The sequence below is a fragment of the Aulostomus chinensis genome, chromosome 5 (genome assembly GCF_037954235.1).
Source record: "Aulostomus chinensis isolate RoL2024-O1b breed Wild chromosome 5, RoL_Achi_v1.0, whole genome shotgun sequence".
In the NCBI taxonomy this organism is placed as follows: Eukaryota; Metazoa; Chordata; class Actinopteri; order Syngnathiformes; family Aulostomidae; genus Aulostomus; species Aulostomus chinensis.
The window spans coordinates 28,769,910-28,787,678 of NC_141324.1; the positions used below are offsets into that span (position 1 = coordinate 28,769,910).

The window sequence follows — 17,769 nt, forward strand, 5'->3', positions numbered from 1 at the left end:
ATGGTCTGGTTGTTGCCGTCCACTCAGCTGATTCTCTTCCATGTGTTCCACCGGCAAACGTCATTCAAGACACCGTGTCCCTCCGCTCTACCTCTTCCTGCTTCCCGTGTTTGCCGCCTAAAAACCCGTCTCCTCCTTTGCATTCCGTATCTGAACTCATCATTGGCTGAAGAGGCAATTTGCGCATTTATGAGAATAAACTGGGTAAACTAGTGTATGTTTCTGTCAGAACGTGGCGGTGGAGGTGACATAATCGGGCGTAGAAACGCAACAGGTCGGCCTGATGCTTTTCACCAGAGACAGAAATGGAGGGAGGTCCTGGGAAGTCGCTGTGAGTTGCTATTGTTCTTCGGTGCCACCAGTGTGAGGAATGTTGCTGCTTCTCTGGAGATGAAGTGTGAGGAAAAGGCTTGTTCGTCTCATGGGCTGAAGATTCACGGCATCGCTGTTTGTTGGATTAAGTTTTTATTGGCTCGTTTCTCAAGTTAAACACAAACAATCTCGCGGTTTAGCGCTCAGCCACAAGTGCCTCAGTTTGAGTGTTTTCTCAAATCAAAGTGTTTGTGGGTTACTGAGCGTTCAGCTGGATTTCGAAGACTTGGATCGTACCGAACAATGCTGTTAGCTTCAAGCTAAATTTACGTGGCTGGAACTTTCTGCGTTCTGGAGTCAGAAAGAGGTGACGCAGGAGGGAAAAATGTCTCCCAGGAGAGATTTTGAAGGCAGAGCACACTCCTCTCCTCCACTGATGGACCGGCTCAACTCTTGTGTGTGTGAGAGCTCAGAGTTTGAGCAGAAGTTGGCATCGATGCCTCGTATCGGCCAACTCCCTCCTCTATCTGTCTCAGCTGGGTGGAGCCGGCCGAGGAGGAGCACTGAGCTGGAGAAGAGGAAGACTCGGAGTGATAACAGAGCCGGAGATAAGACAGACAGGAGCAAACCTGCGCACACAATGAGCCTCGGCGTGTTCAGACAGATGTGTTGAGAGCTATTAGAGGCTGTCACAGTTGGCTCATCACGGATCAGACACACACACACACATGCACGCGTGCGTGTCACAGCGCCTTGCACAATCACAGTTCTCAAAAATGTACACACACTTGCAGACGTACTTCCCACTGTGGCAATCACACAGACCCACACACACTCTCTCGTTCTGGCACCTTCTCAGGGAATCAGAGACGGCGGCAGCAGGTACTTCCACCATCCAGACTTTTCAATTTTCAAAGATAAGAGCCACAACTGAGTGTGTCCTTTGCCACCTACACGGTGTGGGTGTGTGGGTGTGGTGGTGGGGGCCAAAGGCCTAAATGTTTCCATCTCTCTAAATGTCATCCCGAGGAGGAGGGGCGCCGCTGCAGGATGTCTTTGTTCAAAATATACTGAACAAATTTCAGAGTTTCTGGAAGGAGGCGGTCTTAATCAGACTGCAGTTTTCTCCGCAGCAGGTGAACATGTGATGTCATTGCGACTTAAATACACAAATCTGGGTAAAAAGCGGTAATAAGAAAGAAAGCTTGTAGCCGTGGTTGATGAAGATCATTCATCTGAGCCTTATTAAGTTTCAGGATCTGCCTCTCGTGCGTCTTCAGCCTCCGTCCTCGGCTTCAAAGTCTCGCTGATGTAATTTCATAATGTAATTTGAAGTTATTAGTCTATTAAATCTTCTATGAGTGGTTGGCAACCAGATGTGTGTACACACACACACACACACACACACACACACTCACTCTCTCTCTCTCTCTCTCTCTCTCTCGATGGTCCAAATATCGTTTATTCCAGTTCTTCATAAAAAAAATCTTGTGATTTATCACAACATGAAACTTTTGTTATTTCATATTTTTGGGGAGATAAAGACACAAATAAAGACATGCATGAAAACGCGTGGGGGCAATATTTTTAATATCCATTGTTAATAATTTAAGATGATAATTTTGTAACTGTGTTGGGGGTTTGTGGTTCTGTTGCCACCCAGTGGTTGACTCATGCCGGTTGTCTGGTTGTCTGCGTCCTCCTGGTGAAGTTCTGGAGTGAGAGATGTGGCCGACGACGCCACGTGTGATGGAGGAAGCGCATGGTGCCCCTCAGAGCGCCAGAGGGAGCGGAGCAACCACGAGGGGAGCCTCCGTGTCAGCTTCTGATATATTATGTTGTTCTTTCTCGCTGCTTCTCAACTTGTCAGAATCAGCACCAACAGTAGATGACGAGTTCATCCGAGCGATGCTGCACCTGAGCAGAACCAGAACCCCAGCCGATGAAGGCGTTGTTAATTGGACCTGCCTGACAGGGAGGAGTGATGCGGATGGAACGAGAGAAGTGAGGGAGAGAGAGAGAAGGAGGGAGCGATCGAGGCTGTAGTCATCAGCATTTCAGATTCGCTCCTCCATGAGGAAACCAGCCATCCATAATGCATCACACGTCTCCTAGCAACAGCTGGGATCGTAGCAACAGGATCTTAGCAACAGCAACAAACTGCCGCCTCCGTGTCTGCAGGCCAATGGGGGGGCCGTCTGTCTGATAGGAGCCAGCCAATCAGGTGGATCCGGACCAGCCAGACAGCGAAGTGGGTGTGTCTCCTCGCACAGCTGATTGGGCACACACACACACACACACACACACACACACACACACACACACTGCTGCCTGATACTCCGGGTTCACCTGGATGATCAAATGTAGTTCAGTGTTCGCTTTGAAGACTAAAGTGGCAGAAATTTTCAAGCTCCAACACAAACACACGTCTGGGATTACATGTGACATCCGTGTAAACGCTCACCTGAATTCCATGTAGAAGTGCCAGTCGGACCACACGTGAAACCCCCCGCCGACAGCAACAAGTGGTCCAACCCGTACAGGTGAATGGTCCGGTCCGACTGGTCACAGTTTTGGTGCAACTGAGCAAGCGACGAAAACATCACGCCAACACGTCCTGAAAAATACAACTCAACCACAAAAAGAAAACAAAAAACAAAAAAACAACCTTCAAAACGAGCGTAGAAAGTTTTTTTTTTAATTTGTTTGTTTTTTGCAAGTTTGAGGGCGTATTTTGTTTCCATCAAATCTCTTCAGGGAAACTCAGCTTCTGTTCGTTCACGTTTCTGAAGTATTTTGATATTTGAACTCCCACCACCAGATCAAAAAATGTCACAGCGCCACCTAGTGGTTACAGGCCTGATGGGGGGGACATCACATGACTGTGTGGTCTTCACCTGATGTACAGCTACGTCATGTCAAGGAGGTGTGTGCTCTCCAGCGCCACCTCGTGGAGGCAGGATATCTGCTCCTTCGTGTGAAACCCAAACACGATTCGGTCTGCGTGTTCCAGCGAATGTTGATGTCACGCGTGTTTCAGGGAGTCACTTCATCTCTCAGCGTCACTGCAACATTTCGAAAGCCTCCCCTTCCGTCTCGTCTCTGTGGCCACGAGCGAGTATCAACACCCCGGGGGCGAAGAAAAAGAGCAGAGAAAAGCAAAAGCTCCATCTTTAACTTGAAATGAGCTGTAATGGCATCAGGGGCCTTTTTCCCAGCTAAAATACGGCCCCGCAGCCTGCAGACCCTCGGGGGCTTTTCAATTCCCGGGGCCAAAGGTGGCGGTATTATCTGGAGATTCATTCCCTGGGCTTGAATCGGGGAATGGAAAGTGAAGCTTAACTCACCTGCATTGTGTGAGCTGCTCATTCTTCATTCAGAGCTTCAGTCGTCAACCCGAGAGAGGAGGGCGAGGAGAGGCGCTCGGTCAAGATGGCCTCCCCCCCATCAGGAGAGCTGTTCATGATGTGATGGGGAGGTTTGATGTGTTGGCGCAGGTGAGTGCAGGTGAGGAGGGAATTGTTCCTCTGTAACACCGCCGCTGTCGGAATCCAACAAAAAGAAGAGTGTGTGTTGAGGAATTCACATCGAGTGCTGAACCCTGCTCCACCCTGTGGTCTCACCCTCCGGTGGACGAGCAGGGCTGGGACACTTCAGGCAGGGTTTCCCTCGCTCGCTTGTTCAGGTGACATTTCACCCAGAAAGTGTCTTTTTTTTTAATCGTCAACATTCAGGCAAAACGGTCGTTGCCTCTGACGCAAGTAGAAACGTGAAGTAAAAAGGACCATTTTCAGAAAGGGCTCGCGTTCTTGTCAAAGCTGAACGTTTAACCCACTTCTTCTTCCCCCTGAGCGCTCAGTGACCCGGCAACACGCAGCTGAAACCCCAGCTGGTCACAGGGCCCTCCCGTGCTGAGCCTAGAGGGGTCAGGTGTCAGGCATGGACGAGCAGGAATCTGGTCCTGACGAGTTGCATCCAGATCTGAATGGACCCTGGGCCATCGGCGCTAGGAGTCCCGGTTCGGCTCTTTTAGGTGTTTTTGAGTTTCTCCTAAATCAACGTGATGAGTTCCTGAAGATGTTGGGGTACCAGAGTGAGACGACCCGCTCCTCCAGAGAGAGAAACCCCGAACCCTGAGGAAATCATTGCTCCTTGTGTTTGTGGGAGGAAACTCCTGCGAGTCTCAGGCTCCGCGCGCACGGATGTGGGCCGAACCACTCAAACGAGCAGGAGCCGGCGGCGGCCTGGTTCCGGCATGAGGCCGGAGCTCAGAGAGGAACTGTTGCTCCATCTTGTTGAGGAGGAGCCAGATGAGTTTGGTGATGCGAGCGAGCAATCAGGACACCCCCCTCCCCCCCCGGGGGCTGCCTCCCTGTGGGGGAGGACGGGGACCTCCGGGCAGACCCAGAACATGCAGCAGTCTTCATGCACCATCTGGCAGCAGGATCCCCGGGAGGAGGTGACCGGGTGGAGGATTTCTGGGCGAGCCGCCACCGCAGCTTGGACTGGGATAAGTGGCAGACACTGAATGACGGTAATTGTCAATTTAGCGCCACAAAATCTACACATGCTAATGTCCATTTTCCTGAATACACACTGGATTTCAGCGTTGGCAGCCGGTTCCTCTGTCACTCCTCTGGTTAGACACCCGTGGGTGGCGGCAGCCAATCGAAACCTTAACGTAGGTGTTGCTTGGTGGCTGGATGAGTGCCTGACTTGTTCACGATGAACACCACGCTTCCTGTCTCTGGCTCCACCCACTCGCCCTTGCTCGTTGCAAGCTACACTGATCTGATATTCTCAGGTGTGACAATCATCATCATCACCATCCACGTGTCCTCCTGGAGGCTCCATGGTCCAGGGTTCTGGTTCTGGTTCGTGAAGCGCGTTTTTCTTTTATCTGCTTTAACACGTTCACTCAGTTTTCTCTTCACACTCTTCCACTTTTTGTCTCACTCCATCTTCTTCACTGGCGTGAATGTTGGATGATACAAAACCCAGGAACACGTTTTCCTCCCTCATGTCAGAAGGACCCTCCCCTCTCCTCCCCTCTCCTCTCCTCCCCTCTCCTCTCCTCCCCTCTCCTCTCCTCATCCTCTCTGCTTTACCCTCAATGGCCACAAGGTGTCACTCACGTCCCAGAGGAGGGTTTTTCTTGGGAGCGTCTTTATTTTGTAGTGAATGGAGTGACAGAGGAAAACGCTCACATTTACAAACACTAAAACATGTTTTATTTGATTTCTATAACTCTTGACTCTCTCTTCTGTCCTTCCTCTCTGACCCACGTCCATCCCCTCTCACCACATCTTCCTCTAAATTAATATTTCCCCGCTTCTCCCTCTTCCTCTCTATCTCCTTCATCTCCCTCCCTCCCTCCACTTATTTAATTTGGTATCGCATTAAGTCTCCGAAGGAGAAAGTTAATTATGCAGCATTTTGAATTATGAATTGCGATACAGTTTAGTAACATATTGCCTCATTTCTCACCACAGACGGAAGCAGCAGTGAGAGTTTTCACAGTTCCTCCGCAGGTATCAGAGCAGCCGAGCGCTGCGTTTTCTATCAGATAGCAACTGAGATCCAAATTTGTTAGAACACACGTCTTCATTTCTAAATGCAAAGACTGTACCACATGAAGGCTTTTCAGTCGGCATGAATTATTCACTCCAAACATCTCATGACGCAGTTTAGAATTTGTCATTCCCATGTAACAAAAACTGCATGTCACAGGAACTCAGTAGTTTTACCAGTACTGTACGTGCAAACAGGCAGGAAAGCTGCGCACACGTCCTTTGACTGGTCGCTGGTGTTTGTAGCTCTCAAGCACCTGGAGGCACCTGGAACACGCTGAGGTCCCTCTTTATTTAACTGGGAAGTTCCCAGTTAAGAAAGGGTCTTTTATGACTGTACTGGTTTTTATGTGAAACTCAGCTAAGCTAAGCTAAGCTAAGACATTTAAAGTCCCCACAGTGCGCTAGCCTTGCTTGTTTCCCTCAGGACTGAAGCTTCAGCAGGTTTAAAGTCTCCAGTTTTTACATGTCGTAAATATGAGTGCAGGGTTTTGGTGGGAGCAGCCCCCCCCCCCCCCCCCCCGGTCATTTGCATTTATATTGAATTAGAAGCTGTGGTGGAGAGTGGGTGGAGGCAGCCGAGACTGATTATAATGGGAGATTACGGACCGACTGCACCACCATTATGTCGTGTAATTACAAAAGGAGAGAGAGAGAGAGAGCGAGCGAGCGGAGGGGTTCCTCTGATGCCCAGATGTCAGGATCTATTCATTTAGGGAAATAATGTCTCCCTCTCTCCCCTCCACCTTCCGTACCTGTAAATATTATACAGAGCTGAGTTCTTGGCCTTCACGCCCGTTTTTATGGGTCACGATTTATTGGAGACAAATATCAGAGGAGACATTAAGGGGACGTGCGGGTCCCCGAGAGGCCTTCCACTGCTTCCACCGTCCACTTAACTGCTTCATTTGACTGCATTGATCAGGAGCGTGTGGGGACACCGGGACACCGGCAGGAGCACCATTCATGAGTTCACTACCATGTGACGCCTGCTGCCTGTCGCCTCATAAATGTGACAGTTCATGTGTTAACCAAGGGGTTCTCAAGCCTGTGTAACGAAGTACTGCCTGAGAGTACTGTAGATACACCAAGTACCACCTCAGAGTAGTGTAGACACTCCAAGTACCTCAGAGTAATATAGACACTCCAAGTACCACCTCAGAGTAGTGTAGACACTCCAAGTACCTCAGAGTAATATAGACACTCCAAGTACCACCTCAGAGTCCTGTAGACATTCCAAGTACCTCAGAGTCCTGTAGACACTCCAAGTACCACCTCAGAGTAGTGTAGACATTCCAAGTACCTCAGAGTAATATAGACACTCCAAGTACCACCTCAGAGTAGTGTAGACACTCCAAGTACCTCAGAGTAATATAGACACTCCAAGTACCACCTCAGAGTCCTGTAGACATTCCAAGTACCTCAGAGTCCTGTAGACACTCCAAGTACCACCTCAGAGTAGTGTAGACATTCCAAGTACCACCTAAGAGTAACACAGACATTCCAAGTACCACCATGATGACCAAACCTGTGGACCTAGACTGCTTCGGTGGCTCAGCTGGTCTTTCTGTCCCAGGTCTTTAGTTCAAAGGTTCCGTCTGACCTGGTTTCACAGATTCACTGCTGAGAACTCGTGTTCTTCCCCAGTCCAACTGAGTCCAAGTCAGAGTTCCTCACCGTTCTCGCTCCTTTGAGGCGTTTTTGACTGGTTCCATTTCTTTGATTCCTCCCAGTGCCACCAGAGGGAGCTCTCGCTCGCACCACAGTTTGTGAACCCACTGGATTCGCCCGTCCATGACCAGTTGAGGTTAAACGGGGAACAAACAGCCTCTCTCATACACGTCAAGGTGACGGGATTTGCTGAGTCATGCTGTAGGTCCGTAGTGTCTTAAAGTAGTTTAAAAACAGTCTCACAAAATGAACGTGAAGAAATATAGAGGATAAAAATCTGTTTTAGAGCAATTCTGTCATTATCACCGCCACAGCTTCAGCATCTCTAATAAAAGACGTCAAACTGCCTGTGGCGGCTGGAAGTCTCTGCGTCCGTGAATTTTCACCTCGAGTGTTTGTAAGACTGGGATCGCTTAAGAGCTCAAACACTTAGATCCAGATTTTCTGGGTTGTTTTTTTTGTATTTTGTTTTTTTTACAAACTTGTGTTTTCTCATGACGTGTGGACATGTATGTATTTCTTTAGTTCCTTATTTAAGTCCACGCAGCAAACAAAGCCATGCAGACAATAACTGTGTTAAAACACAATCAAAACAGTACATTTGTCGGCGCGTCGTCAGCTTTTTTTCGCACTTTTAAATCTTTTAATTTGAAGGCTGCTGAGGGAAGTAACCGGAAGTAAACATACTTCAGACGCAGCTTCCGTTTCACTTTCCGTTTAAGAAGAGAAAAAAAGGCCTTTTTCGTGCTTTATTTCTTCATTCTGTGGCTCAGTTGTATCGGTTCCGGCTATGAGTGCTATCATCCCCCGGATCGAGCAGCTGTCTGCTCGAGTGATTCGGGTTTTGGGTTGTAACCCGGGTCCGATGACTCTGCAAGGGACGAATACGTACCTGGTCGGCACTGGTGAAAGGTGACATAAACGCTCGTTCCGTCAAGTTTGGTTTCGTACACCTGACTACAGGTGGTTTGTGTTTGGAAACGGGCTTTTTTTTTTTTTTTCCTTACTTACGGGCTGCAACACAACATTAAAGACGCCCATAGACCTCCTGGGAGCCGTCACACCGGTTCCCAGTCAAAAATCTCTACATTTTAGTTCACTTACTTGTGGGTAAAATTACGGAGAATGTAGAAAAAGACTGAAATAATGTGAAGGAGCTCAAGGGAGTATTGTTTGTATCGGCTTACAACAAATGTGTAAATCATTATTTATTTGACTGTACACACATAAATATTGTTAAAATGTTGCAGAGAACACAAATTTTAAAGAGTTGTCATGATAAATATAAATGTGTAGAAATGGAACCTTTTAAAGTGTGTGTGTGTGTGTGTGTGTGTATGTGTATCTGACCCAGGCGTGTGCTGATAGACACTGGAGAACCTGCGGTACCGGAGTACATCAGCAGTCTGAAGCAGGTTCTGAGGCAGTTCAACACCAACATCCAGGAGATCATCGTCACACACTGGCACGGCGACCACATGGGGGGCGTGGAGGACATCTGCAGGGACATCACCGGTGAGGACTGCGTGCCCCCGGAACAGGTCCAGCTCCCCCTGGGACTCGGGGAGGTGGTTTACACTTAAGCGCTGGAGTCTTCAGTCCAGTTTGAAGGGACGTAAATCTCTGACACGAGTCTCTCGGACCTGGCTGGGTAGTTGTGTGTTTGTTCTCAGCAAAGATTGTGAGGAAGGTTAAAACCTGGTTCAGAACATGTTTTCATGTGTCGTCTCCTGCAGGTTCTGAGGTCCGAGTCAGTAAACTGCCTCGTCCCAGCCGGGCTGAGGAGACGGCTGGCAGCAAGACGTTCACGTTCTTAAAAGATGGAGACCTGGTGCAGACGGAGGGAGCGACACTCAAGTTCGTTTGCTATCAGTTTCTCGCTGAGTGAAACCAAACAAAAGACGGAGGCACAAGAAAAGCTCCTTTTTCAGATGACTCTCCCGTGTAGACGACAGAGCTGATCCTCCCGGTTTGTCCTCCTCCCAGGGTGCTGTTCACTCCGGGCCACACCGACGACCACATGGCGCTGCTGCTGGAGGAGGAGCAGGCGCTCTTCTCTGGAGACTGCATCCTGGGGGAGGGCACGGCTGTCTTCGAGGATCTCTACGACTACATGAGGTCCCTGAAGGTTCTTCTGGACACAAAGGCCGACCTCATCTACCCTGGTGAGTTAGCGCTGTCACAGACCTTTGACAGAGGTTTGCTAACACTTCCCATCCTCTGTCGTTGGTTGTGCTAAGCTAACTCACAGCTTCCTAATCCAGGTCAACCCCCAAGTTTACTGGGTTCTTTCTTGAGCTACGCCACCTGGTGTGATGAAAGGCAGCTGGGTAGTCTTTGTGTGATCCTGCTGCCAAAAGAGCGCACACACACACACACACACACACACACACACACACACACACACACACACCAAACCAATCCTTGGTGGAGGTTATGATTGTCAGTTTGTTTCCTTATAACTGATAAAATTTGACTGGATGACTTCTGGACTATCGGTGTCTTATACGACCTCCTAGAAGTAATTCTTCTGTGGGGGGGAGTCTGGGTAGACCCGTCCCTGTCAGTCAGGCTAATCTGCTGTCCTCTCTGTGCAGGTCATGGTCCTGTGGTTCAGGATGCTGCCTCCAAGATCCGGTACTACATCAGCCACCGGAACCAAAGAGAGCAGCAGATCCTGGAGGCCATTCAGGCCGGAGCAGGAGCGCCGTTCTCCTCCATGGAGCTGGTCAAGATTGTCTACAAGGTCAGTGCCAGTCGTGACATGAACGCTCCCCCTCCCCTCCCGTGTCAGGTATTGGCAACAAGGAGGGAACTCAGGTAAATGTGCTTGGTCGTTCCAGGACACACCTGAGCACCTGCATCAGGCAGCTAATGTGAATCTCATCCATCACTTGAAGAAACTGGAGAAAGAAGGCAAGATTAGCCTGGGTGAGTCCTCTCTTTCCTGAGGTCAGCTTACGTTACACAAGGGAACACACCAACTTTTTGGTAAACTAGCCACGCTAGTTAGCTTAGCACAATGAATGGTAGTGGGTAGGAGGGGCGGAGGATTACTGCTGGAACCTGAGCTAACTGATGCTAACACTTCCCATCCACTACCAGTCATTGTGCTAAGCTAACTAGCTCACTAATGCAGCAGAGAAGAGAAGGGTCTTCGTCCGTAAAATGTTGGTACGTTCCTTTAAAGTGTCAGGTGACCTTCATCAGATGTTGGTGCCCATGCAGGCTGAGCTGATAACTGAGTGTGTGTGCAGCGAAGCAATTTAGAAGATGAGTCTTGTTCCAAAATACAAACACCGCCTTTGTTCTTCAGTCAGTGATACGACCCTGAACACCAGATGGAGGAGCAACCTGTGACCCCCACACGGGCGACAGTCCAGCAGGTTGATGTGAGCTTTTTGGAATCAGATGAAAATCGGTGTCTTGAACGTTACCTGAATGACTGCAGTACACACACCTGGAGCAGTGGAGCCTGAGGGGATCTCAGTGAGGTCAGCACTCCTGACGTGAATCGGTTCCATTCAGGATCTGTTCCCAGGAGAGTTCCTCGGATCAGTGAAAAGGAACTCAACCAAACGTGTCAAACGCGCGTCCCCCCCCCCCCCCCCCGTCAATGAAGAATGCATTTATTTGGACACGTGAGAGGGAATGCTGTCCCTCCAGACTGGTCTCTGGAGCTGGTCTTTGGGTTTTCTCATGTTTGAGTCCTGAAGGACCTCAGTGGAGCTGCAAGCAAACAAGCATTAAAACGTGAGGTTTGACGCAGTCCCCCCGGGCCAACACTAGGTGGCAGCATCTCCTCATTGTGCCTGCATACATGGTTGTGAATCGTTTGAAATTATGTTTATTAAATTTGGATGTATCTCTAGCATGTTTTTTGTGTCTTTTTTTTTTTTTTCATCTTCATCTTTCTGGTCATGCGGGGGAGTAACAGTCAGCCAGGACTGTTGCGGTCCCTGCTGCTCCTGATCCCAGACACACCGACGGACGGGGGACGGAGCTGATGAGGGTTTCTGACTAGCAGGGTTCGTCCACAGTTTTGGGAATATTTTCATACATTCCCTGAAACACCTGTTTACATACAAACGTGTATAATAAGAGAAGTCCATGTCCAAAATGAACCGGTGTCTACTTGACAAACTTCAGCTTGAATATTTATCACTATGTAGGAGTTTGTTGTTTTTCCGGGGCCTTACTGGTAGAACCCTCTCTTAGAATATGGCAGGACAGTAAATATCAACCTAAACTTGTGACGACTAGGTTACCGTGAGGATCAAATGGGTACGCGCCAGGTTAGTTTGTAGGTGAACTGGCGCACTGAGCCGCGACCCTGCAGGAGCCTCATCTGGTTTCAGGTTGACTCACCAGTGACTGATTGGGGACTTTTTTTTTTTCTTCTTTCCTCTGACATCACCGCCTCTGATGTCTGATGGCCGGCGTGGCCGCTCGTCAACCGCAGATTACCTCAAAGTTTAAATGAAAGGTCGTTAAACGTACAGAGACGTCAGGGATCTGTGACACAGGTGTGATGTCATCACCAAGCATCACGTGTATGGCGGCAAACACAAAAAGATAGAGTAAGAGAAAGAATGTGACCAAATAGAAACATTAAATAAATATAAAAGTCAATGAACCACCATTTTAATTAGTGTTTGTTTTTTTTAATTGTCCCTATAAACTATTAAGATATCTAAAAAAATAATACTTATCATGTTGTCTTCATCCAAAATTAGAAATATCTTCTTAAACATCTGGTGACAACTGGTTATCACGAGATAGTTAACTCGTCATGTCGCAATGACGGGACCGCTAACTCGTTATCACGAGGTAACATCTGCAGTCTTTTGGTGACCAGATAAATGAAGTTGCTGAGCTTTGTCAGCTCAAGATAGCGACGTAAACATCCCGCTATCATGAGGTCATGACCTAGAAAGCAGGGCCCTTGCTTGGCTCCTGTGCAATTTTCCGTGTTTTTTCCTTTCTTTCTCAAATTAAGTTCGCAACAACAACAGGACTTGTGATGTGACGGGATCATGTTGCGGTTTGATCTGAGTTTAGGTACAGAGTCACACTCTAATTCTACACTAACCCCCCCTTTATAATAATGAACAGGATTGGTGACGTCACTTTGTTGACAAGTTGATCCTTGTCCGGTCACCTGTTGATGTTGTTGCTTCTCTGTTTGTAAAATCAAGTTAATTCTGCAATAGTTGAGTTAAAAACAAACAAAAAGAACAAAACAATGTGTAGTTACATTCCAGCACGGATAGAAGCCAAGCGTCAGCAGAGCCTTGAAAAACACATCTCCACTTCATCTGTGCGTGCGTGTGTGTGCGCCCGCGCGTGTGTGTTAAAGAGATGCGTGGAGGAGGAAGAGGAGGAGGGGAGGGGGTGTACCGGTGAGGATAAACAGCCGAGGAGCCTCTGAGCCAGATGAACATGGCGGCTCCGGTACTGGACGCCGCCGCCGCCGTCACCACCACCACTACTCGTCCGTCCCGCTGACCGGCAGCACGCACCCATGGTCGCCTAACTGTCACGTAAGTTTCCCGTCATTCTCCTGGACCCCTCAGACCTCCACTTCCTCATTGAGTCAAGTGTCAGCGGCTTCTTGTGCCGAGGCTGTCCCACTTTATGGAGTCTTTTTTTTTCTTCTTTTTCTTACCGGCGCCGTTACAACGCGACGTTTCGGACGGTTTTGTAGTGAGAGCTCGACTGAGTCAGGAAGAGAAGCGACGCGCTTAGCGGGCGTGTGAATTCTTGAACATCCATCAGGTTGAAGCTCGTTTTTTTTTTTTTTTAAATACGGTTTAAGTGTCAGTGAGGTGACAGCGGCTGGCTCAGGGAGCTTCAGTTGCTAGCTAAACACGCTACCCTCCCCCCCCCCCCCCCCCACACACACACACACACACACACACACACACACACACACACGTCTTCATTAAGTGCTGCTAACCGTCGACAGGCGTGTAATGACGGCGTAAACACTCGCAGTGAGACGTTGCTGGTGAACTTGGAACGACTTGTGAGGAGTTGGGTCGCCTCTCTGTCCGTCGCGGGACGCCGCTTCCATGAACCCCGTTAGCTAAGAGCGCCCGTTGTCGGTCCGCAGCGATGGCGGAAAGTAAAACTTATCAGCTCCGGGACGAGAGACGCGGTTAACTTTCATGGTGCTTTGTGACTCAGTCGGACATTTTACAGTTTCAACAGTAGAATTGAGCAGTGTGCCGGCTGGTGTTGCTCAGGTGTACGCAGTCAGCTAACGCGTCTGTCGAAGTAAAACGCTGCTAGCTAACTTCCGGTCCGACCTTTCAAAATAAGACGCAAACTGATTGCGAGTGCTTGATCATAAAACTCAAAGCTCCTTTTTCTTATTAAAACGTTTTGGTTTTTTTGTTCCCACTGTCAAATGTTTGAGCTTCATTGTGCCGATGAATCAATGTGTGGACTTTCACCACAAAAGGTTGTTTTCTCATGAATAATCATGTCATTCCATTCCAACAGGAGAGTCCCAAAGTGCCATAGAGGGAAACAAACAACAAAATCTCAAGGAGTAACAGAACCACATGTAGCCTACAGGTGTGTGTTTGTGTGTGTGAAGTTTGGATCAGGGTCAGCTTCCAAAACATTGGTGATGTCACAAATGCGGCTTGTAGTCCTGTGTCTTTGAAATCTCACTGAAAATGTACACTTTCGCCCACTTAAATGCCTTCTGTTTTCAGCAGTATTGACGTAATCCAGATGTTTTATAATGAAGGAAGGAGAAGAGGAGGTTGCATTTCCGTTTTTTTTTTTTTTTTTTTCCTGTTACTGTATATCTTTCACTGTGCAAACCTTGGCTTCATTTGCGATTGTCATACGTGTGAGTGATTAAGACCCGTCGCTGTCAGCCGTTTCAGTTCCAGGAATGTGTGTGTTTGCTGTTGTGCTGGTTTTGTCTGTGTTTGCTGTTGTGCTGGTATGTTCCTGCTGAGAACCTGCGCGTTTGCCTACGTGACAGGTGCCATCCGACTCCTCTGGATATGTTATCTTTAAAGACTGAACTCACGTTTTGGGTTTTTTTTGTGTGTGTGTGTGTGTGTGTGTGTTGTTGTTTTTTTTCTTCTTTGGTGTGTTTGCTCTCCCCTGCACCCCAAAGTGAACTTTGTAAAGGGTTGCAACATCCGAGTCTAGACTCTGTGTCTGCTCCACTTCTGTGACAGTGAGTGTTCTGGTGGTCAGTTTTCTGATTTCTTAAGAAGCAGCTGAAGGTGTTCTAATCGGTTTCTGTGGAACGGAGATCTTCCTTGTGTGCTTCTGATGTGGTTTCTTTCTGCCTGTATTATAATTGGGTCAAGTCACCTTAAATGCACCGGAGGGATGATTTGTCTGATTAAATGTCAGTGTGCTTTACGAGGCAGTTTCAGTGCCAAAATGAGCTTTTAGAGCTGCAGCAAGAGTGCAGGAATGTTCTTAAGAGCAAGATCTTAACATGAGATTGGCAGCCTGCCCGCTGAGGGATCCTTCGTGGCTTGAATTCACTAAACCACGTGAGGGCTCAAATAATGCCCCGACCAATGTCAAAAGCAGCAGCAGCAGGGGAGAGGAGGAGGAGGAGGAGGAGGGGGAGGAGGAGGGGCAGGCGCCTGACTGCACACTTCTCCATGTCCCAGCGCTCCTCCACATCTTATCCCCCTGCAAACAAATCCATGTGAGAACAGCCTCATTTTAGAACCAGCAGCAGCAGCAGCAGCAGCAGCAGCTCTGACCTTTCCAATCATCCAATCACAATTAATTGTTCACAAATGCAGCACTGCTCTGATAAAGATGACGCGCGGTTGACCAAAAACGTTGACGACCGATAAAAGCCGTAGAAGTGAGTACAGCGTATGTTGTGTTTTTTCTTTGAGGAAAGTTCTAAGATCGGAGATTAACTTGATGGAGAGCAGATATTTGAGAGTGTGCGTGTTGTTTTGTGCAGCAGGAGATGCTGCATCGTCTGAGCGCTTCAGCTTCTTGTTTCTGTTCAGTGACACGTCGACGGGGTTTGATGAATTAACTCTCTTTTTTTAAGGTTTTATTGACACAATCAACAAATTTGTGAAAAGTTATTACGAGAGTTGTTTTTTTTTGGGGGGGGGTGCACTGATGTAAGCGGCGTTCACAGCTGGTGAATCGACGTGTGATAAATGACCGTTGAGACTTCGACTTTATTTTTATGAGGGGGAGATGAAGAACAACAACAACACTAGAAACAAACTGTATCATGTGACGTTCACTGGCTCTCACCGTCCTTCTGGGCTCAGCTCCATCAGCAGAGCTCCGCTGGCATGTGCTGTTCATGACATCACCTCAATACGTTTCTTTATTTTGACATTAAAACCAGCCCCGGGGATTTCTCACGATGCCAGTAAACGGTAATCCCTTGATACGTCAAGCGTTCTGTGCTTGCAGATGCAGCAGTATTGGAAAGAAAAACCCCCACTTCTATTTTTGGTGTGTGTGTTCGCTGCTTGGCTGGTTTATCTGTACATTCACTGGGTCTGGGTGTGTGTGAGGGAAGGTGTTGCTTGTCTACTCATCTGTGTTTCTTTATGTCTGGTTGTTCTTTCTGCATCCAACTTATCTCACACACTCACAATGAGGCTGCCACCTGGGCTTTTTGGGATGGAGAGGACACAGGTTTGATCCCTCGGAGGCGCCACACGCACACAGTAGCTTCACCCTTCCTGCAGTGTCAAACAGCGTCCTTTTTCCTCTTGTTTTTTGTTTTGTTTTGTTTTGTTTGGGGCATACTTTTTAAACTTAATATTTTAAGGTTGCGTAAAACCGCCTGACAGGTTCTCAGTGCAAGTGGTGGAAGCAAATTTTGTTGATGTTCCAGTGACCGATGCCAGCGAGTGGCCGTAGTGCAGGTGACATGAGTGCAGCGAGAAGGTCTGTGTAAAGAGGCAGGTTTGAGGGCTCAGACGCTGGACTTCTGTGCTGGAGATTCTTCCTCTATCCCGCTCTGAACGCGCTGGAAAGCAAGTCAGCCTCGTCGAACATCCGGTTCCCCTTGTCTCTGAGTCAGTGGGCTATCAGTGAAATGTCTAAAATAAGATTTGTGGTTAACACAAGTTAAGGATACTTCAACGTGTTGTTGTGTAACATATATGTCAGTAGATGCCACATGTGAACTTTGAAGTGTTTAATGTGTCTGAGGAACTGCAGTTTATAAACTAACCTTAGCTTTTTACTTGCAATTACTGCATTTATGTTAAAAAAAAATCACGAAAGTGGAAACCAAATGTGTAAGTATCATAAATTTGTTTGCTACCTGTTATTTTCCGCAACAGTCCAAAATCCAGTGCCTGCAGACTAAAGGAAACATCCACGTTTGCTACGGATCCCCACAAAAACCCCACCTCTATCATTCTAATGAAGACGAGGATGATTATGTTCGAGTGAAGGTCACTGCCAATGTCACAAATCAAATCAGTATTAATATCACTCAAAATAATTCCAATTTTATCTATTTTTTCATCTTCATGAGCCCCAGAGCTCAACGTTAACCTGCTCGAACATGACAAACACGTGTGCTGTCAGTGTTGCAGCATAATCTCACGATGTGCAACCCGGGAGGGGAGCAGGGCCGGGGTGAAGCAGCAGACATGGGAGCCAAGTCTAGCAGGTTGCATAACAAGTGCTAATTTAGTTAGCTGGAGCTGACGGCGCCTGTAATTCTCCAGCGCTGTGACAACAGAGCTGAGTTAGAGAGAGGGAGCCAGCGGGCCGCTGGCCGCATAATGCAAGCTAATAGCATAACAGGCTTTTGCCGACCAAGCGCGGGGCCTGAGCAGAGATAATTCTGGTGTCCGCCTCTGCTTCATGGTGGAAGGGTGTTGTTAAAATGACAGCTAGGAGGCAAAGAGGAGAGGGATGAGGAGTTGTTGTTGTTGTTGTTGTTGTTGCTGCCAGTGCTCTTTAAATAGTCCAGTGTTGACATGGCAACCTGTGGAGTTTTGTCCAGTAACGGCGTGATCGGGGGTTCCTGTCTACATGCAAGCACGCCAGTGAATGCAAGTGATTAAAAAGCACATTCTGGTTTATATGTGCAGCACGATTTGGTGGAAAAGTTTATATTGTGATTATTGTGTGCAATATTATTAGCTAACACAACAATACAAAAAAACATTTGTGCAGAAATGTGTTTTTACTGAAATAAATTACAGTAAAAATGATCATACACAAG

The 17,769-nt window shown here is 48.0% G+C and overlaps 2 protein-coding genes and 1 long non-coding RNA gene across 9 annotated transcripts in view; 2 read left to right on the forward strand and 1 right to left on the reverse strand.

The window, feature by feature from the left end:
• Window positions 1-1,756: 1,756 nt before the first annotated feature.
• On the reverse strand, window positions 1,757-5,272 carry LOC147262063 (uncharacterized). 4 transcript variants are annotated; one of them, XR_015115958.1, is made up of 5 exons: window positions 4,910-5,272; window positions 3,660-4,836; window positions 3,210-3,414; window positions 2,777-2,942; window positions 1,757-2,661 (listed from the first exon to the last, which is right to left on the reverse strand). It is a non-coding gene; the product is annotated as an uncharacterized LOC147262063 (long non-coding RNA). The 4 variants fall into 4 exon arrangements; XR_015115956.1 differs by having other exon boundaries at window positions 3,660-3,853; window positions 3,936-5,272; XR_015115957.1 differs by having other exon boundaries at window positions 2,777-2,929; window positions 3,660-5,272.
• A 2,958-nt stretch (window positions 5,273-8,230) lies between these two features.
• Window positions 8,231-11,436, forward strand: lactb2 (lactamase, beta 2). The gene is made up of 7 exons (XM_086204469.1): window positions 8,231-8,465; window positions 8,908-9,068; window positions 9,290-9,410; window positions 9,540-9,718; window positions 10,151-10,299; window positions 10,397-10,484; window positions 10,870-11,436. Exons 1-7 carry the CDS (start codon window positions 8,344-8,346, stop codon window positions 10,911-10,913), a joined length of 864 nt encoding a protein of 287 aa, XP_086060595.1. The 5' UTR covers window positions 8,231-8,343; the 3' UTR covers window positions 10,914-11,436.
• Window positions 11,437-12,930: 1,494 nt separating this feature from the next.
• The window catches only part of LOC147262065 (nuclear receptor coactivator 2-like), a 54,603-nt gene continuing 49,764 nt past the window's right edge, over window positions 12,931-17,769 (forward strand). For 3 of the 4 annotated variants that reach the window (XM_086204470.1, XM_086204475.1, XM_086204476.1), the window contains exons 1-2: window positions 12,931-13,096; window positions 14,061-14,135. The gene's annotated coding sequence lies outside the window, so the exon portion shown is untranslated. The remainder of the gene's footprint in view (window positions 13,097-14,060; window positions 14,136-17,769) is intronic. The other variant, XM_086204472.1, reaches the window with a different exon arrangement.

Bases quoted from the DNA above. Each gene is read 5' to 3' on its own strand.
- lactb2 (XM_086204469.1), top strand. From the start codon at position 8,344: ATGAGTGCTATCATCCCCCGGATCGAGCAGCTGTCTGCTCGAGTGATT. The intron at 9,069-9,289 runs GTGAGGACTGCG...CGTCTCCTGCAG, and splicing joins CATCTGCAGGGACATCACCG to GTTCTGAGGTCCGAGTCAGT. The intron at 9,719-10,150 runs GTGAGTTAGCGC...CTCTCTGTGCAG, and splicing joins GGCCGACCTCATCTACCCTG to GTCATGGTCCTGTGGTTCAG.